A 21672-nucleotide genomic window follows, 5' to 3' on the forward strand; every position below is an offset into this window, starting at 1 on the left:
GGAGAGGGGCATGCAGGTGGTGGCAGGTGCCCGCAGAGCTGGTTGGAGAAGGCGAGGGAGGGGCGGGGCAGGAGTGGGGTTACTGAAGGTACTGGTGGGAAGGCGAAGAGCGATGGGGGGCGAACCGTGCACTCTGGGCTGGGGGCACCCGGCGTGGATGCAGCGGACCCAGCGCTGGCCTCGCGGGAGTGAAGAGTCTGAACCCGCGAGGGGTGAGGAGCCGCGACAGGGCGCCAGGGGCAGGGCAGGAGGGGCGCAGGGGCCGGAGGGGCTAAGGGGCAGGGCCAGAAGGGGCGGGACCGAATAGTCGTGGGGGCGGAGCAGAAGGGGCTAAGGGGCGGCCGGAGGGTTCAGGGGGCGGGGCCGGAAGGAGCAGGGGCGGGACCCGAATAGGCGTGGGGGCGTGGCCTGAGGGCTCAGGGGCGTGGCCGGAGGGCTCAGGGGCGTGGCCGGAGGGCTCAGGGGGCGGGGCGGGGCGCGAGGCGGGGCCGCGCGCGTCTGCAGTTCGGAGCGCAGCCCTGAGTCCCGCGCTGTAACCGCGCGTACCGCAGCGTCTTGGTGCAGCCGCCCAGCCTCACCATGTTCCCGCTGCTCGGGCTGTGCTTTGCGCTGCCGCTCTGCGCCGGGTTGCTGGAAGAGGCGAGGAGCTGGGAGGACACATCGGATCAAGTAAGTGGAGTTCTAGGGGGCCCCAGGTGGGCCCCGGGCGCCGGCTTCAGTGTCTTCCCACCGCCGCCTTCGGGCGCGTGGCTGCGGGACAGGCTACTGGACGCGAGGGAGGGTGGGATCACCCCCATGTCCTGGCACATCGTCCCCTCTTCTTCTCTCCGTCCCTGGTCTTCTGCTTGGGAGCTTCCCCATCTACTGTTCCCTCGAGGAGAGAGTCTGGATGACGAAGTTTCTTGCAGAATTGTGTCTGCACTTTAAAGTCCTGCGGAACCAAACCTCTTCGGCTCCTGTTACCTGCGCGGGTTTCTGCTGGTTTTGTTCATTTCTGAACCAGAACCCTAAGTTAACTGCAAGGTTCTTTCAGATGCGCCTGTGGGGTAGAGTGTTGGCAGGTTGCTGTTGGTTTCCAGTTGTTCCAGAGAGAGAGCACGTCTAGGAAATGTTCTAAACTCGTGGAAGCTTCCACTTTTCTCATCTGAAAACCGGGAGAACACAGTTTTCATATCTTATTGCTTTAGTAGCTTAAAGATGGCCAAATGATGGGCGGAGGACGAAGAACCAAAGGGTCTCAGTTCCCCTGGTTAATACTCTGTGTATCTGCCAGGATTTTTTAAATGGCTTAACCTCACAAGTGAATGAAACCTGCGAATATGAACTCTCAATACAATGTCTGATGGATAGGAAGGCTCTTGAAAGAATATAGAACAGGTTCCCACAAATATCAATGCATAGACCTTATAGGGAGAAAGGGCTCTGTCCTGGTAAACGTAGACGGTGTATTTCTGCATCTTCTGGTGCTGTTTGCACACATGTATTTAAATTGTTTAGCTGAAAGCATGCTTTTGCAGGATGAGAAGAAGAGATAAGACCCCTTTCCCAGCGCCTTGGTTTGAAGGCAGATCTGGAAAACAGAATCTGCCTAAACATCCCATGGTTACTTTCACGTCAACTCTGCCTTAAGGATGTGCTTATCTACAAAATGGAACGATTCTTCTCTTGTAGGACTGCCATGAGGAATAACCCATAAAAATTCCAGGAGGCTGTGTGGTGGAGGAGGAATGTGCAAGCTTGGCATACAGAGAGCAAGGCTGGTCTCTCCTTTGCCCTTTACAGCTGTGTGGCCTGGACAAGCTCCTCTGTGCCTCTCTATGCCTTCTTTTCCTGTCCCTTACAGCAGGGCACACACCTCCTCCTGAGCATACTACAGGATCCAGCTGCTAGTTTGTGTAAAGGACCTCGTGTACTGTGGTATATGAAATGGCAGATGTTTTGGTTAAGGACAGGGACTTGATGCCGGCTACCGGGGCTCAATTCCTGATTCAGGCGCTTTTCAGCTCCGTAATGCTGAGCATAGTCCTGAGTGCTTCAGTCTCCAATTTTGTACAAAGTGGGAAAGAACAGAGTTATGAGGGTTGGGTAGGTAATACATCAAAAGTGCTGGGGATGGTCAGCACTTGATGTTGGAGCCCGCTGTTAGGCTTGGGCAGCTGAAGTGCTGAGGGAAGGAATCTAGGGTAAAGATCCGAAAACTTTTTACGGGGCAGAGGGAGAAGATGTGGGAAGCACTGAAACAAAGATTCTGTTTATGAGCTAAGAGGAGGGATTAAAGCTCTGACATCTGCAAGTCCAAGTAGGCTTAACACTGAACTTTCCTGCTTATAAGAACATTGGTTTGGCCCATGTTAGTGATTTCATGCTGTCATCAGCCCAAGGCACCGTTTATTCTTCTGGAAAATGACTAAATCAGGAGAAAACTCTGAATATAAAAGTTTTTGTGAAAATTTGTGATTTTACCTTCTTATCCCTATCCTCTTAAAAAAAAAAAATTATGTGTATAAGATGTAGGACTTGAGAGCACAGCCTCCAGAACCAGACTTCTGGGTTCGAACCCTGTCTCTGTGCTTACTGGAGCGTTAGTTCACATCTGTGTGAGTGCTAAGTCACTTCGGTCATGTCTGACTCTGCGACCCTATGGTTCGTAAACCACCAGGCTTCTCAGTCCATGGGCTTCTTCAGGTTTGCATAGTGGAGTGAGTTGCCATGCTCTCCAAACCAGGGATCGAACCTGTGTCTCCTGCATTGTCAGGCAGTTTCTTTATCACTAACGCCACCTGGGAAGCCCTAATTCACATCGAGCCTCTATTTACCCATCTTGAGGATGGGGGTGACTCGATTACTTAATTAAAGGATTTTGAAGAGTAATTAATATGCTTTGAACAGTGCCTGGCAATGCAGTTAATGCTGTGGTCTCAATCATTATGGCCTTCAAAATTATATGTGAACCATTTTTTAAAATTTGTTTTTATTGAATTGTAGTTGAATTACAATACAGTTGTAGTTGTATTAGTTTCTGCTGTATAGCAAAGTGATTCAGTTATATATATGTACATTCTTTAATTTGATTGGGTCACTGTACTGTGACTTATTTGTATTTTACTTTTTTTTTTTTTTTTAATCTTTTGGCCACACCACAAGGATCCTAGCTCCACAACCAGGGGATCGAACCCACACCGCCTGCATTGGCAACACAGTCTTAACCTCTGGACTGCCAAGGAAATCCCATATTCTTCTTCCATATTCTTTTCCATTATGGTTTGTTATGGGGTATTGAATACAATCCCTGTGCTATGCAGTAAGACCCGTTGTGTATACATTCTATAGCTAATAGTTCGCATCTGCTAACCCCAAACTCCCAATCCAACCCTCTCCCACCCCCCTCCTCCTTGGCAACCATCAGTCTATTCTCTATATCCCTGACTCTGTTGGTGTTTCATATAGACAAGTGCATTTGTCATATTTTAATTACACATGTGGTATTTGGTGAACAGCTGTCAGAGCTTTTCAGGTGGCTCGATGGTAAAGAATCTGCCTGCCAAAGTAGGAGATGCAGGAGACTCGGGTTCGATCCCTGAATTGGGAAGATCCCTTGGAGTAAGAAATGGTAGGAATGGCAACCCACTCCAGTATTCTTGCCTGAAGAGTCCCATGGACAGAGGAGCCTGTTGAGCTACAGTCCATGGGATCGCAGAGTCAGACATGACTGAGCAACTGAGCACAAACAATTTTTAGATGTCAGTGAACTTGTGAATTTTAATGTACCTGAATTTGCCTGTTAGCCTGTATTGTAATTCCTATTACTTATCTTTAACTGAAAATATTACTAATGTATGCTAGATTCAAGATGCTTCTTCCCCCACGCCTCATCTATAAACAGTATTACCCATAGTGTAATAAACCCATTATCTGCAGTGGTTTTCAAACTTTATCTTGCAGAAGGACACTCAGGGGCTCTTTAATATTCAGATTCCTGAGCCTTACTCCCATCAGTGTCCATCCACTAGGTTTGGATGGGACCCCGATGGTCCTGATGCGGGCAATGCATGGACCACATTGAGACTGATACAGCTTTGAGAGCATCTTTCAGGAAATTAATATTAAAAAGCAAGTCTTGGTCTTCCCTGGTGACTCAGTGGTAAAGAATCCACCTGCCAGTGCAGGAGATGAGGGTTCCACCCCTGATCCGGGAAGATCCCACATGCTTTGGGCCACAACTGTTGAGCGTGTGCTCTACAGCCTGAAAGTTACAACCACTGAGCCCATGTTCTGGAACTAGTGAAGCCCACACTCCCTAGAGCCCATGCTCTACCACTAGAGAAGCCAACACAATGAGAAGCCTGCGTACCGCAACTAGAGTCGCCCCTGCTTGCTGAAACTAGAGAAAAAAGCTTGTGCGGCAATGAAGACCCAGCGCAACCATAAATAATTTTTTAAAATAAAATTAGCTACATTTTTTTAAAAAAACAAATGTCTTGTATAAAATCCATCTTCTTTCAAATTGATATGCTTTATTTAAATAAGGATGGGGCTGCATTCCCATTATTGCAAAAACAGTTTTTAATTTACAGAGTAATAGTAGCTACCAGGTATTGAGTGTTACGGAGAGTTTTCTAGGAGCTCTATGTAAAAATTATAAGAAGTAATAAAGTATATAGTTAACAACATTCCAAGTGGAACCAGGCTGCTTGGGTTCAAATCTGGATCCCACTGCCTACTGGCTGTGTGTACTTGGGCAAGTAACTTAACATCTCTGGGTCTGTTTCATCATCTGCAGGATAGCATTGTTAATGGTTCCTACCTCATAGGCAGGGGTGGATCTAAATTTTTGAGAGGGGAATCAAGTTTACATAATTGGCAAAGCCTTCTCGACAAAATTCTGTGCTAAAATGAACAGTTATTTATTTTTTAATTAATTAATTTTAATTGGAGGCTAATTACTTTACAATATTGTAGTGGTTTTGCCATCCACTGACATGAAGCAGCCATGGGTGTACATCTGTCCCCCATCCTTAACGCCCCTCCCACCTCCCTCCCCATCCCGTCCCTCAGGATTGTCCCAGTGTACCGGCTTTGAGTGACCTTGAACAGTTGTTTAGAATGATAAATCACAACAAATGACACATTCTGACAAGCAACATAATTTTAGAATTGTTTTTCTCAGACTTTTTTTTTTTGTAATTTATTTATTTATGGGTCTTCATTGCTGCTCAGGCTTTTCTCTAGTTTGGTGTGAGGGCTTCTCACTGCAGTGGCTTCTCTTGCTGCAGAGCATGGGCTCCAGAGAACAGGCTCAGTAGTGGTAGCGAACTGGCTTAGTTGCGGGGGCACGTGGGATTTTCCTAGACCAGGGATCGAACCTGTGTCTCCTGCACTGGCAGGCAGATTCTTTGCTAATGAGCCACTGCTGCTGCTGCTGCTAAGTCGCATCAGTCGTGTCCAACTCTGTGTGACTCCATAGACGGCAGGCCACCAGGCTCCCCCGTCCCTGGGATTCTCCAGGCAAGAACACTGGAGTGGGTTGCCATTGCCTTCTCCAATGCATGAAAGTGAGAAGTCAAAGTGAAGTCGCTCAGTTGTGTCTGACTCTTCACGACCCCATGGACTGCAACCTACCAGGCTCCTCTATCCATGGGATTTTCCAGGCAAGAGTACTGGAGTGGGGTGCCATTGCCTTCTCCACTGAGCCACTAAGGAAGCCCAGTATCATCATTGTTAAGGGACTGTGCAAGTGAGGGATCCTGACGCTTACCTTTCATCAGCTTCTAAGTAATAATAAACTACTAAATAAAAAATAATCAACCCACTCTGTCAGGTAAAGCACTTATATATATAGTAACACTCAGGTCTCATGAGCCATTTTTATTATTTATGAACAGCCTGGTTGAATCTTTACCACTGCAAGGAAAGCCTCAGCAAGCTTCCTCTCCAGGAGAACCTTGGAAATCCCCCCAGGGGGAGTGATGCGCCCAAGGGGATATTTCAGAGCCTGAATTAGAACCCAAGTGCCCTGAATGCCAAGCTCGGCTCTCAGTGACTCCTCCAAAGACTGCAGCACTTTCATATTTACAACTCGATGTGGTCTGTTTAAGAACGACTTTAACTTTTATCTCCTGGCACACAGATAGTGTTGAGCCTCTGCTTCCTGTAACACATTCATTGTGGTGATCTGTTTGTAAGTCCCTGAACTGAGCATTTCTGCACTTTTAACTTTTGTAATCTACCACTTTGCATTTGGAAAAACACAGAAAATCAAGACAATTTTTTTTTAATTCTTTGAAAAATAAAGTCAAGGTAAGATCTTGTGAGCCCCAGTCCACTCAATCATATCTCCTTTATGTGCATGGCTGTGATTGTTTCAGTGGAGTTGTAAGGCTGGATGGGAAAGAAGGATATTGTGGGAGAGATTCCAGAGATTGGCTCACTTTTGAACTAGCCGTGTCTGGTTTCTCTGGGGGTGGGACTGGGGAGAAGAGGGGGGAGTCCTAAAAGCTGAGCAATGAGTCCTGTGTGACCTTGTGTTCCTAACACACACTCTCCCAAAGTCCTGGATGCTCTAATGTAAAGGAGCCCTGCCCACATGCTGTCAGAGGTCCAGCTGGAAGTCCTGCAAGCTTTCTCTTTTTAAGTTTTTATTGACTTTATTACCATATTGCTTCTGTTTTATGTTTTGGTTTTTTGGCAATGAGGCACGTGGGATCTCAGCTCCCCAACCAGGAATTGAACCCACACCTCCTGCATTGGAGGTCTTAACCCCTGGACCACCGGGGAAGTCCCCTGGAAGCTTTCAGTATCTAAGGAACAGATGATCGGTTTAGGAAGATGGAGCCATTGGATGGAGACCTGAGCTTTTTTTTTTTTTCCTGCTGGGAGGGTCCCCGACCTCTTCATTATCTTCCCACAAGCCAGGTCCACGTCCCTTGTTTCTCACAGATTGAAAGCAACAGGGTGATTCACCTAAGGCTGGTTGGTTTGGGTTTTGTTATTGTTATCCCGGATGCCTGGAAATTGTTTGAAATTTCAGCCCACCCAACCCCAGATGAAGTTTCTTCTTCCATTGCTGAGGTTATGGGCAGCGCACATGGCGCGTGGCACGTAGCTGAACAACATGCAGCCCCATTTCTCCCAAAGAAAACTTTTGTGCCGGTGATAGAGAATTCCCGGAATGGGGCTCTTCGAAGACTATCTGTCCTGAGCCCAGGTGATGGGTAGTGTCTCCCGTGCTGTCCAGCCTGTTACCCTGGGATCAGTGTCAGGTCCTGGCCAGGTCTCTGAGGCAGCTGAGGTTCCTGGTCTTGGCTTCAGAATGTCCTCGGGAGATGCAGGCCAATGGTAGATAAATTCCTGGCACACAGCCCGCTAGGAGCTCATGTCTTCAGCCATTTGATGGTGCGTGGCTGAGACTGGCCTCAATGCAGCCACTCCTGGCTCTGTGATGGAACCTAGAGCGACAGAGCTGGTGGCAGAGCTCGGAAGGAATGAGGGCTTGAATCTGGCCTTTCTGTCTCTTGTTCAGTGGACCCAGGTCATGAAAGCACCCATCCCTAAAGGGAATGTGTGTATTGTTCGTATTTCAAATACCCCTCACTCCTCTCCTCCCTTCCCACGCTCTTCCCCATCTGTGGACTTTCTGGAATGCTTTCTCTTCCTTCCTGATCCTGATCCAACCCTGTGATTGATCCTGGGGGGAAAATACCATCTCTTTTATCCAGATGATGAACATTAAGTTGTTTTTCACCTGTGGTTGGACAGTCTGATGGTGGGATAGATGGGGATTCCAGCCCCCCAGCTCTGATGGGGTTATTGCTACATTCTTGGTGCAAAGGCAGTCTTCAGCCACCCATGCACGTTCTGGTAGTAAATGCTGCTTGGTCCATGTGAGTTGAAGAGGCAGATAATGAATGATTTCTCAGCATGGTTCTCATGTTGAACCTGATTCTCTTTAAATTTGTCTTCCCCCTTTATTCCACTCCAACCAACATCCTACACACCAACTTCAAGCCATCCCTCCATCATAGAGCCTCTTGTGGTCACTTGAGAGTGTAGTGAACTCTTCTTTTTTTCCCCATTTTCTTTGTAACTTATAAAAATTACCTTATCTGGTAAGTTTCCCTGAGTGTATTTTCTTTGAAGTTAGGTAGTATGGTCGGTCCTTCATGGCAAAGATTGTGGCTGATACTTGTTATTAAATACTGTGGTCTGGACATCTGTTCTGGTGCTGGAGAAGTAAGCTCAGCCTGGAAGAAGTAGAAAGTCTTATCTGAGCCATCTCATAAGTCTGTGATTTGGGGCCCATGCTCTGAGGTTATTTATTATTCAGAACACTCCTTGACTTTAAGCTGGATTCGGTTACCTGTCCTTAAACCCCACTTCCAGGTTCTTATAGGGGAACAGGAAAGCTCTCAAACAATAAAAGGGGTCAGGAATTCCTAACTAAAAACAATGAAGATGACATGAGTGTCATTTCCACTTCTAATCCTAGCTGGCACCAGGAGTCTCTGTGTACCAGGAAGTTTTGATTCTGGTTTGGTCCGTGTCTAAATCTGGACTCAAGTGTTGCCATGGTGATCCCCTGAGCTATCAGATAGCCACCTCAAAAATGAAAAACCAACTTCTCTTGTTCTCCTGAATACTTGTTTATTTTCTTGGAAAACCTATTCTTCAAAGGAGGAGACTTCAAAGAGAATACTTTAGATCAACCAGAGAACATAATACCTGAGCAGGGCCAGGCTTCCCTTCTGACCATGGTTAGTTATTTTAAGTGGTCCCCAGCCGATTCCACAATTTTTGGAAGGGAGAGGCCTGAGACGAACCTGCAGAACTGGTGGAGACCTTGCCCAGGACACTGATTCTGGTTTCCTTTGGACCATTCATATCATTCCACCTCATTTTAGAAATAGAAGCCAGCGGCCTCCTAGTGACTGGTTCTCATTTGGCGTCAGAGCATATGTCAACTGAAATCCTTTACTAATTCTTCCTATTCCACGTTCTGTAGCATAGGAGACTCTACGATGGCTTACAATTGTAATTTACAGTAGCACATATCTATTTTCAGAAGGGATCAGAAGAGGATCATGATTAAACCAGTTTTTTAGTTTACAGAATGGAAATAGCTTTATTGTTTTTTCTATTTGCAAGTGATACAAAACTAAGGTACTACAGAAGGGTTTAAAGAAAAAAAATTCAGACATCCAGAGGTAATTGCCATTAAAATTTGGATGCATTCTACACATACAGACACTTATACTTAAAAAATGAGATCGTTAATGACAGCATTTTGTTACCTGATTTAATCATTCAAAGTGTGTCTGACTGTATCAGTGAGGCCAGGCCAGGCTGAACTGGGGTAAGAACCCCCAAACTGCAATGATTTAAATGACAAACATTTATTTCTTTTTTAAAAAACTTTTTGTTTTGTATTGGAGTATAGCCGATTACGGAGAAGGCAATGGCACCCCACTCCAGTACTCTTGCTTGGAAAATCCCATGGACGGAGGAGCCTGGTAGGCTGCAGTCCATGGGATCTTGAAGAGTCAGACATGACTGAGTGACTTCACTTTGACTTTTCACTTTCATGCATTGGAGAAGGAAATGGCAACCCACTCCAGTGTTCTTGCCTGGAGAATCCCAGGGACGGGGGAGCCTGGTGGGCTGCCGTCTCTGGGGTTGCACAGAGTCAGACACGACTGAAGCGACTTAGCAGCAGCAGCATGGCCGATGAACAATGTTGTAGTAGTTTCAGGTGGACAGCAAAGGGACACAGCCATGCATATACAGGTATCCATCCTCCCCAAGACCCCCCTCCCATCCAGGCTGCCACATGACATTGAGCAGAGTCCCCTGTGCTATACAGTAGGTCCTTGTTGGTTCTCCATTTTAAATACAGCAGTGTGTACATATCTACCCCAAAGGCTCTAACCATCCCTTCTCTCCATCCTTCTCCCTGGCAACCATAAATTAGACGAACGTTTGTTTCTTGCTTGTATGACGTCCATCTTGGGGTGTCAGTGGAGCAAGTGTGACCTTAGGCTTGATGGAGCAGCAACCTCTCAAATGTTACTACTTACTGTGCAGGTGAGAAAAGGCAGTTCTGGAGAATCTCATACCTTCCATCGAGTCCTTGGTGGAGAAGTGACAGAGGCCACTTACATTCATAAGTTATTGGCCAGAACCAGTCATGTGGCTCTGTCTTCCCACCAAGGGCCAGGAAGTGCAATCCTTCCAGCAGATAGCTAGAGAAATATTTAGTGAACAGCTCAGAAGTCAGGTAAAACTAACATTTGATGTCAATAAATATAGGTTCATACCATTATTTGTAATAGCTGTATTCTGATTAATCACTATATCATAATACATTTAACCAAACCACTTTTAAAGGATATGTTAGGCTCTTTCCAAGGATCAACAATTGTTTTAAAAGTTGCAAAGAAGTCTTTTCATGCTTTCATTTTTTTTGGTATTGATATTCCCCTCCCTCCCAATTGATAACTTTTCTGAAAGTAGGATTTCTAAATTAAAAGACCTGCATACTGGTGGGAATATAAAATATTACAGCTAGCTACTTTGCAAACTGGTGTATCTATTTCCCAAAAGTTAAATTTACGATATGACCCAGGAATTCCACTTATAAAGGAAATAAAAACACAGACATCTATGTGAATATCCACGCAAGTTCCACAGTATAAATAATAGCCAAAAGGTGGAAATAACCATAGAGTCGGACAACTGGGAAGTGGATAAACACAATGTGATGTATGCACACAATAGACTATTATTCAGACGTAAAAAAGAATGAAGTGCTAATAAATCTACAAGATTATGCTAAGTGGAAAGGGCCAATTAAAAATGACCACATATTGTATGATTCCATTTATACGAAATGCCCAGGATGACTAAATACATAGAGACAAAGTAGATTAACTGGTACCTAGGACCAGGGAAAGGCTGGGGTTGGGAAATGACAGGTAAAACAGGGTTTCTTTGGGGATAAAAATGTTCTAAATTGATTGTGGTAATGGTTTGCCCAGCTCTGTGAATATATTTTAAAAAATTGAATTGTGCACGTTAAAAGAGCGACTTTTATTGTTTGTAAGTTATACCTTACGAAGCTGTTTAAAAAGGTTTGTGTAAAGTCTAAGCATATTTTCCAAGGTTTGGATCGACATTGTCATACTGCCCTCCAGGAACGCCAACTTATTACTCACAGCAGTGGAGTCCACACTTCTGTTCTTTAAACAGTGATTTATCTTGAGAAATGGTTGGCAACCAGCTAGGACTTCTACATGAGTCCGGAGGGGCTGGTTAATTATTAGATGAATTTTAAAACTAAGGATGCTATCACCTCCCCATGCCCCTCCTGTGCCTGTGGGAAAGTATAGCAAATCATCCAGAAAAAACACAGTAAGAAAGTTCAAGGCAAGTTCAGTTTTGCCTGCAGAACTTCCTGGGGTTTTGAGCGGAATGAATGAACCCATCAGAGGCAAGCGGACATGTTTACTCATTGTAACAGACACAACAGCAAAGAGTTGATTTTCAAGCCAAAAATAAATGAAAACCAAATACAAATACTCTTTTTTTTTTAAAGATTTTTCTTTTGATGTGGACCGTTTTTCAGGCCTTTGTTGAATTTGTTACAGTATTGTTTCTGATTTATGTTTTGCTTTTTTGGCTGCAAGGCATATGGAACCCAGCTCCCCCACCCGGGATTGAACCCCAGCTCCCTGCATTGGAAGGTGAAGTCTTGCCCACTGGATGGCCAGGGAAGTCCCTGAATACAGATATTCTAGTGAACTCTGTTCTGATCATTTCATCTGCTCCCCTAACAGATATAAGAACCCTCAGATGAGAAGGTGGTGTGATACTGTGGGTTAAGCAGCCAGCCAGGTCTGAGAAGCATGAGTTCTAATCTTGTTCTGGGTGCTTCCTGGTTCAAAGTCAAAACTGCTTCTCAGGTGGTGGATAATCCTTCGTGTGCCTTCATGGGCCTTAACCCTCTTCGTTTAACTAACTCACATGAGAATGATCTCACAATCGTATTTCACGTCTCTTTCTTCCTTCTAGGTTGGACTCAGGATCCCAAGACAAGTCAGGCTGTTGCAAAGGCTGGTATGTATATTCACATAAATTCTCTTAAAAGTCTGTACCCCTCACGAGTCTGTGGATTTGGAACCAGGTAACAGCTATGCTCGCAGCTACTCCAAACCTTACAGTTGCATGTAGAAGAAATTGAGAGTGAAACAGCATAGCTTTTTAAAAAATCTTTATTATGATGATATTGTCATGTTCTTTTTTTTTTTTGGCTTCATAACATGGGGGATCCTAGTTCTCTGACCAGGGATTGAACCCTCACCCCTTGCATTGGAAGCATGGAGTCTTATCCCGTTGACCACCACGAAGTCCCCAGTGTAGCTTTTATAAACCTTTCTTTGATAAACTTTTTCTTTAAGTGGATGTTTTTCTGAAAAGAGACCTGATTATTCCAGTAAAAGTATAAGGACAAAGCATGAAATTTTCAAAGACCTTCTTAGAAAAAAGCTAACAGCTAAGTGAACCTTTCCTTTTTTTTAATAATGTTCTTACACAAGAAATAAAGATGGTGTTAGGAAATAAACAGTGAAAGCAGAGTATTCCCATTTGTAGACTGAAGCTTTGTGTGATGGAGGTTGGGCCAGGCTCTCAGTGTATGATGCAGGCTCCCAGATGGAACTTGGGAAGACGTTCAGGATTCTAAGTGTTTATTTGAAATGACCTCAGTCCTTCCTTCCCACGGTGTGTACAGTGATGTATCCAAGTGTGGGGACACGTCTTCAGGCTCTGAGGATACGGAATCCTCTGCACACCCTCAGGGATAAGCCATAAGCCCAAGCTGTTTACTCCCTGCTCCTGGCTGGTGTCTGAATTCCTGCTGAATTGCTCATGATCAATGTCAAAATCATTCCCACCTTTATTTGGACTGGGACTTTGTATTCTCATCATTTTCTGCATGGCTTCCTTTTCCCTGCCCACCCCCATCCTCCCAATCCTGCCTCCCCAAATTTATTACCCTCGGTCTTTTTCTGTTTCTCTGCATGTTCACATAATCATAGGCAGACATATGTGTAAGGTATAGTTCGGGCTGAGGCAGAAAAGAAGGAGAGACAACCTCAACGCAAGTAGGTTACCTTTATTTAGGCAAGGAGGGGCGACAGTCAGCCTAACAACCAGGCTGAGCGCCCAGAGAGATCAGGGAGGCTCCATATTTATAGGGAGGTTTGGGGAAGCAATAAGGAAAACATTAGTCAGGCGGGATGTTTTGGGTATTCTTTAGTTGAGATGGCATTTGTAGTTGGGCAGGGGTGATAAGTCTTCTGGGCAGGTGTAGGAGGTGGAAGGTTTCTGGACAGAGGGTGATAAGTCCCTGATAGATACAACTGGCTTGGAGCCTCAGGGCGGAACCTAAAGTTCGGTTTTGTTTTCTCCAAAGTTAGATGATTCAGCAAGGGCCTTTGAGACTGTTGTTTTCTTTTCTAGGCCCAAAGACTCCTTCAATATGTGAACATAAATGGGGGGCCAGGCGACACCTACACACCTGGTACCTGGTTGGTTTGACCACAAGAGGGGTGCTGAATACTGAGGGGGTCGCCAACCTCTAGGATCTAATGTCTGATGATCTGAGGTGGAGCCGATACAATAATAATAGAAATAAAGTGCACAATAAATATAATGCACTTGAATCATCCTGAAACCATCCCTCAGCCTCCTGGTCCATGGAAGAATTGTCTACCATGAAATGGGTTCCTGGTGCCAAAAAGGTTGGAGACTGCTGCCTTTTTGAGCACAGGGAACTCAATACTCTATAATGACCTATATGGGAATAGCATCTAAAAAAGAGTGGATATATGTATGTATATAACAGCAGAAACTAGCACATCATTGTGAATCAACCATACTTCCATTCAGCTCAGTCGCTCAGTCACGTCTGACTCTGCAACCCCATGGACTACAGCATGCCAGGCTTCCCTGTCCATCACCAACTCCCGGAACTTGCTCAAACTCATGTCCATCAAGTTGGTGATGCCATCCAACCATCTCATTCTCTGTCGTCCCCTTCTCCTCCTGCCTTCAATCTTTTCTAGCATCAGGATCTTTTCAAATGAGTCAGGTCTTTACATCAGGTGGCCAAAGTATTAGAGCTTCAGCATCAGTTCTTCCAATGAATATTCAGGACTGATTTCCTTTAGGATTGACTGGTCAGATCTCCTTGCAGTCCAAGGGAGTCTCAAGAGTCTTCTCCAACACCACAGTTCAAAAGCATCAATTCTTCAGTAAAAATTCATAAAACAGGGAGGAGCCCTTGCTCCAAGAAAGACATAGATGCACATATTCATTCATTCAAGGATTTTGTTGAGTCCTCACTGTCTGCCCAGCACTGTTCAAGGCATTGGGAATCCAGCAATGGACAAACAGGCAAAAGACACTATCTTTCATAGAGCTTGAATTCTAAAGAGGGCAGAGATAGGCAAAGTCTATAAATAAATGGTTAAATGTGTTAGGAATGGAGAGGATAAGTACCACTGAGAAAAAAAAAACAGCAGAGGAAGATGGGGACCCTTGTATATATTTTGAGATTTTTCATATTTGCTATCAGACCGTGTAAATACAGCTGCTGTTCCCTGCATGCTGACCACAGGCCAGGTGTTGTCCTGAGTATCTCTTATGTCCTAGCTCAGCCAAATACAGACACATTTTACAGACAAGAAAACAGAGTCACTTATCCAGGATTACACTTTCCATAAGAGGTGATCGAACATGAGTTTTGAGTCCCAACAGCCTGGCTTCTGAGTTTGTGCTCATCACTAATACACCCAACTGCCTTCTCACCTGAATGCATTTGTTTCTTCTTATTCTCACTCAGCACTGCCTCAGCTGGCCTAGATCTGTCCCTTCTTCTAATGATGAAAAATATACCATATCGTTGGCACACCATAGCTTATCAAGCATTCTACTCTCGAGCTTTCAGTATGGTTTCAATTTTTTTGGCCTCTGTAAATGCTGCTGCAAGAACCTTTTTGCTTTTTGTCGTAAGTAGATGCTTTTAATTCTGTGGCCAAGATTTTCAATAGGAGGGTTGCTGGATCAAAATGTACATACATTTTTAAAAATTTGGTAGATGTAGTCAGACTAGTTTTTGAATACTCCTAGTACTTTCTGTCTTAATTCCATTTCTATCAGCAATGACGAACATGCACATTTCCGCCAGCAACAATAGAATTACTCTCTTTGATTTGTCAGTCTCTGAAATACAAAGTGATATCAGTCCTTCAGCGTGTACTCCCCTGACGTATGAGTTTGGATTTTTCTCCATACAGAGTCGTTCTTCCATGAATTGTTTTTCAGGTCCTGCAGCCATTTTTCTACTGTGATTTCTTTTCAAATTTTTCTTATTGCTTAGTCCCTAAGTCACATCCGATTCTTTGCAACTGCCTGCACTGTAGCCCACCAGGCTCCTCTGTCCATGGGATTTCCTAGGTAAGAATACTGGAATGGGTTGCCATTTCCTTCTCCAAGGGATCTTCATGCCCAGGAGTAGAACCCGTGTATCCTGCATTGGTAGGCGGATTCTTTATGGCTAACCCACCAGAGAAGCCCTCTTTTGTGATTTTTATGTCCTGATTGTCAGTATGGGCTTCCCAAGTGGCGTTAGTGGTAAAGAACCCATCTGCCAAGGCAGGAGACAAAGAGAAATAGGTTTGATCCCGGGTCGGGAAGATTCCCTGGAGGAGGGCATGGCAACCCATTCCAATATTCTTGCCTGAGAAATCCTGTGGACAGAGGAAGGAGCCTAGCAGGCTACAGTCTATAGAGTCGCAGAGTCGGACATGACTGAAATGACTTGGCACGCACGCACGCACTTGTCAGTATGTGGGCGATCTCTGTGTGTTTGGATACTCTGTATTCTGAATTGGAAGAGTTCTTCCCTAAATCTGTCATTCGTCTATTAACTTTGTTTATGAAATATTTGTCGTTATAAAGGCTTTAAGTTCCTGAGTAATAAATAAGTTTATCTTTTCTTATTTTCATTCGTAGTTACAAAGATTTTCTTGACCCTTTGACTTTCATATAATCTCTCAGATTTTTCTCTAGAAATCTAGGAATGTTGAAAGCCTCTCTTTAACAAGTATCATATAAGTTTGTTAATGTTGACTTCATTTACCCATCCAGACAGTACCAGAATGATCTTTCCAGCATGGGTCTGGTGCATCACTCTCTTTTACAAACGTCTTCAGTGGCTTTGTGGCTTCCCTGGCGGCTCAGGGGTAAAGAAGCCGCCTGCCAATGCAGGGAACTTGGGTTTGATCCCCTGGGTCAGGAACATCCCCTGGAAGAGGAAATGGCAACCCACTCCAGTATTCCTGCCTGGAAAATTCCACGGACAGAGGAACCTGGCAGGCTACAGGCCATAGGGTCGCAAAACAGTTGGACATGACTTAGTGACTAAAATGAAAGCAAAAAAATCAGTGACTTTGTATCATGTGTAGGATTAACTATAAAGACGTCTAAGCCCACCCCCCACCCAACCCCCGCTCCGTGATCTGGCTCCTGCCTGGCTCTGTAGCCTTAGTTTACCCAAAGTTTCCTTGTATTTCATGTTCTAGCTGTGCCACACTAATCTGAACGTTCTCTACTCTGATTAATGAAGAGGATGTGGTGGCAACAGCTGGGAATGTCCTATCACTGCCAGCTCATGGACCCCCCCCCACCCCCCCCGCCCTGGGACATGCTTTGATTTTATTCTGAATTAATTAGATACCCTTTTAAGGAAGCGCTCTGCTATCACAGATACCAACAGTGTTTACCTTTTGAAAAGCAGGAGTATCTTTTTGTTGGAGTCTCCTTGGTGCTTCGCAACTACTGGCCTGGTTTTCCTAGAATAATTCGCTGTCATACTTTAACCTCCCAATGGCAGATTCATGTCTTGGCATCCCCTTTGTAGCAGAGATTCTAAAATTTGCAGCAAAGATTTGTTTTGAGCGGATGTGGTGAGACACGCAGACACAGAAATGACCATCAGGAAGGAGGAGGTTTACATTCACAGGTCCCCAGGGACGAGTGGCATGCAGGGCCACGTGGAGAAGCACCAGGTCTCTCGGGGCAGCAGGGTCAGAGGGGAGAGCATGGCCAGGAGCCTTTATTGGGGTTTTTGCAGGAAGGAATTGATGAGTCAGGTTAGGGGTGCTGAGTAACCGTAGGACTGGGTGCTGGTTTAGTCACTCATTGTGTCCAGCTCTTTGTGACCCCATGGACTGTAGGACTGGGTAGCTAAAATAATTTTGGCAATCTCTGGGCTACAGCATCTGGCCATGGGGTGATTTGGCGCAGGGGGAATATCAGCTGGTGTGCAAGGGCTTGGCAAAGTAGGTGGCTGGGATGGGGGTCGTGCTGTTACTGATTGGTTGTATCTTGAAGCTGTGCTCACAGGGCAACGTTTGCTATCTCCAGGAATCAGCTGACCCTGGGAGGGGCGGAGTAACCTCTCCAAGATCAAATCCCCAAATGCCGGAGCATCAGGAATATAGAAAATACTATAACAACGTAAAATTGATGTCCTGTGAATCAGGCACACAATCCCTACTGCTACCCCAGAAGACAAATGGAAAGGACATACAACGGACCCACCCCCACCCCTACTGCCACCAGCATAACTCATAACATACTCAGCAGAAACCCCTACCTCTTCTATTGTATTAAGTTTTTAAAAAAATATTTATTTATTTGGCTGTGTTGGCACCTGGGATTTTTCATTGCAGTGCACAGGCTCAGTTGCCCCTAGGCATGTGGGATCTTAGTTCCCTGACCAGGGATTGAACCCACATCCCCTGCGTTGGAAGGCGAATTCTTAACCACTGGACCACCAGGGAAGTCCTTGTCTTATTAATCTTTAAAATTACACTCAGCCTAAACATTCACTTTTTTTCTTTAGAAGGTAATGTCAATATAGGGCTTCCCTGATGGCCAAGTGGTAAGAATCTGCCTGCAATGCAGGCGATGTGGATTTGATCCCTGGGCCAACAAGCTCCCTTGGAGAAGGAGATGGCAACCCACTCCAGTATTCTTGCCTGGAGAATCCCATGGACAGAGGAGCCTAGTGGGCTATAGTCCACGGGGTCGCAAAGAGTCAGACACAACTTAGTGGCTAAACAACAACAGCAACTATGTCAGTATACACAGCTAATAAAATGTAGTAACAAGCACTTTATAATCTATAAAAGTGACCTATATACTAATATTTGTGTGCTGACTACAATCCCAGTTTTCAGTAATTTAATTTTTCTGTAGTATTTCTAAGTATTAAAACATTACTATTTTTCTTGGTGTTAAAAAAAAAGGGATATAGAAAAGAAGAAAATACAGTCAATTGAGCAGGTAGCATGGTTCTGGCACTTTTACTTCGCTGAGAGCTAGTAATGTATGTATCTGTCTCCCTACTCCCAACACTGGCCATCTTGGTTCATCTTTAAAATTTTTTTTTTTTATTTTTTGGCCACAAAAACATGAGTGAGTCATTTATGTTTTTAAACGACTCACGTGGGCATGCAGAATCTTAGTCCCCGATCAGGGACTGAAACCTCATCCCCTGCACCAGAAGGTCAGAGTCTTAACCACCAGACCGCCAAAGGAGTTCCATCATGGTTTATCTTAAGAGATTATAGAATTTTTTTTTTTCTGAACAAAGGTGATAATTGCCTGTTGTGTTTCGTCTCTAAATAAAATGAAATATCACGCCATAGAATGTATTACTGCAAATAGGCAATTCAGAGCTGATGACATCCTCTGTCTACAGAGGGGAAATTATTTCCCCAAGGTGGTAAATACAGTCCTCAGGGAGGTGCCGTGTCTGGAGGTCTTCTGCTTCATGTAATAGCAGCATGAACTTTTTCTAGATAAGAAGAAGCATTAAAAAAAAAGAAGCAGCAGCATTGAGGTTTATTAATAGTTAAGATCTCTGGACTTGGGGATTCCCTGGTGGCTCAGATGGTAAAGAGTCTGCCTGCAATGCGGGAGACCCAGATTCAATCCCTGGGCTGGGAAGATCCCCTGGAGAAGGAAATGGCAACCCACTCCAGTATTCTTGCCTGGAGAATTCCATGGACAGAGGAGCCTGGCAGGCTACAGTCCACAGGGTCGAAAAGAGTCAAAAACGGCTGAGCAACTTCAGTTTCCTCTCTGGACTTGGAACCAGCCAACTGCCAAGCTCCATCAAGTGAGGGGAGCGGATGAGGTGGTTTCTGAGGTTCTTTCCACCTCTGAGATGATTTATTCTAGTGGTTGAGGAAGAATTGTTAGCCCAGAATAAAACAGCAGGAGGATTATCCTCTTGGGAAGCGGCCTGGCTTCTGGCACTGCCCGTGGCAGACACTCCCTGGTCACCTTTCCAATGGCATCGTGGGTGATTTGGGATGTCTTCTGTGTGGCTTAATCTTAAACGGCTCACATGAGTCACACGGAAACCTCTGATCCCTGACTAATTAAGACCCTCCCTGCCTCAAAACACTTTTCCATCTGTTTAGCTTTTGTAGGAAAAAATAATGAAGAAATAATTATGTCACAGGAAGGCTTGGTTTCTGCCCACATCCCTAAACAAAATACTGAGTCGAATACAAATATGGAAAGCATGTTGGATTTTTAAGCACTGTGCTTTGGCAGAGGTTGAGGCCACTGTTTTATATCCTTTCTTCTACGACACATTTTTGTAAACCTCTGCCATTCCAGGTTCTGTGCTTGTCTTTGGGGTGGTTCACCCCTTCACAATTTTATGTACCTGGCCAATATTCTTCACCCCACGCGCCCTCCTCTCTAACTAAACTGCTCTATTCTTATGCCAGGAATGGGCTCTGGTTTTCTCTTGTTTCTACGTCTTTTACATTTCTAGAATTTCTTTTTGTTCTCTTTCACTCCATACAAATTCTATATCTCTTTAAAAAGCTTTTTCTTACTCCTACGGTCTTCACCGTTTTTCTTTTCCTTCTGGACTGTGGAAAGTCTTCTAGCCAATAAATAAATACATATGCCTCCTTGTATCTTCCTGTGTTTCTTCCTATTTTTTTGCGCTTTCTTCCCCCCGCGCCTTGAGAGAACAGATTGTATGTTAATATTTCTTCCCGATCCATCCTAGAATGTAGAGTTGCACTTAACTAAATACTACTTCTTACCATTTCCTGTTGGGGGGATATATATTTTTCTTTAATTGTTCGAGATTCAGAAAATTCAGTTTTGTAATTGGTTTTGATTTTGACTCCATGCTGAGAGCTGTGCATGAAAAAAAAAAAAAAGAAAAAGGTCACGAGCCCTCTTTTCCACGTGTTTGCAGTCCAAGAGGGGCAGGGCAAGCTTTCGGGGATGGGGATACAGGAGTGCATAATTGATGTTAATGGATTTTCAGCAGACAGTGCCATCACGGCCAGACAAGGGGTATTTGTGTCAATAACACAGCCTCCTGTGGGAAACCAGTAACAAGGCAGGCGCAGAAACACTAAAATAGTTTCTTGAAACTTTTTTCAGCTCATCTCTTGGGGCCATGAGCCATGAACTGTGCTTTGTCACATTTTAGTCGCAGTGAAATTCTAACTGATCATTATCTCATAAATGAGAACAAATCAGTGTGACATCAAAGATAAGTCTCAAGGGTACCGAGTGTAGCCGATCTTTCATTACATCAGAAACAGTACAGGGCAGAGACCCTCTACAAAAGAAGCTCAGCTTTGTTCGGAATGCTAGAACTGTCCTCTGCTTATCAAAGACGTAAACTTAACAAGGTTTTTTTCTATGTTAGTACTCAACTTTTGTGTAAAGAAGTGATAAATTGATAAGAAAAAAATGGGGGGGGGGCTGGAAATGTCAGAAGATGACACCAGTGCAGAAGGCATTCAGGTCCCTGCCCTGTCTGGAGTGCTCATGATCTGATGGGATGATAACTCTGAGGTTCACAGGTAGCTTTTAAATCAGCGTTGTATTTACGATGTTTTGGCAGTTTTGTATTTTACTGGCTGTCTAACAGTGACCGCTGTGAAAGCCTTGAGCGGCCAGCTTCTGCAATCCTTTAACAGAAGAGGCAGGATTGGAAGTTAGGGACTCCCGATTCTTACGCTGGGTTTTGTTTAAAGTATCGTTAAGACTTTGACTTTATTTTTTAGAGCAGTTTCAGGTTTAAACCAAAGTTGAGAGAAAAGCGCAGATTTCCTATATACTCCTACCCTGACACAGGCATCACCTCTGCTATCGTCAACATCATTCTCTAGAATGGGACATTTTTAACCAAGATGAACCTGTATTGGCCCATCATAATCACTCAAAGTTTATAGTTTACCTCAGGGTTCACTCTTGGTGGTGTACATTCTATGGGATTGAGCAAGTGTTCAGTGACATATATCCATCATTATTGGAGCTTCCCAAGTGGCCCTAGTGGTAAAGAACCCACCTGCCAATGCAGGAGACGAGGGAGATGTAGGTTCGATCCCTGGGTTGGGAAGATCCCCTGGAGGAGGGCACGGCAACCCTCTCTGGTATTCTTGCCTGGAGTATCCCATGGACAGAGGAGACTGGTGGTCTACAGTCCACAGGGTCGAACAGAGTCGGACACAACTTAAACGACTTAGCATGCATCCATCATTATCATATCAGAGGAGAAGGGGG

At 44.7% G+C, this 21672-nt stretch overlaps 1 protein-coding gene across 1 annotated transcript in view; it reads left to right on the top strand.

The window, feature by feature from the left end:
* Positions 1 to 497: 497 nt before the first annotated feature.
* Positions 498 to 21672, top strand: part of ITIH5 (inter-alpha-trypsin inhibitor heavy chain 5) — an 84250-nt gene continuing 63075 nt past the window's right edge. Inside the window, 2 exon segments of the mRNA XM_070380907.1 lie at positions 498 to 669; positions 12064 to 12108. Coding sequence (XP_070237008.1) covers positions 580 to 669; positions 12064 to 12108 — 135 coding nt within the window. The 5' untranslated portion in view covers positions 498 to 579.

This window comes from Bos mutus, chromosome 13 (genome assembly GCF_027580195.1).
Source record: "Bos mutus isolate GX-2022 chromosome 13, NWIPB_WYAK_1.1, whole genome shotgun sequence".
Classification (NCBI taxonomy): Eukaryota; Metazoa; Chordata; class Mammalia; order Artiodactyla; family Bovidae; genus Bos; species Bos mutus.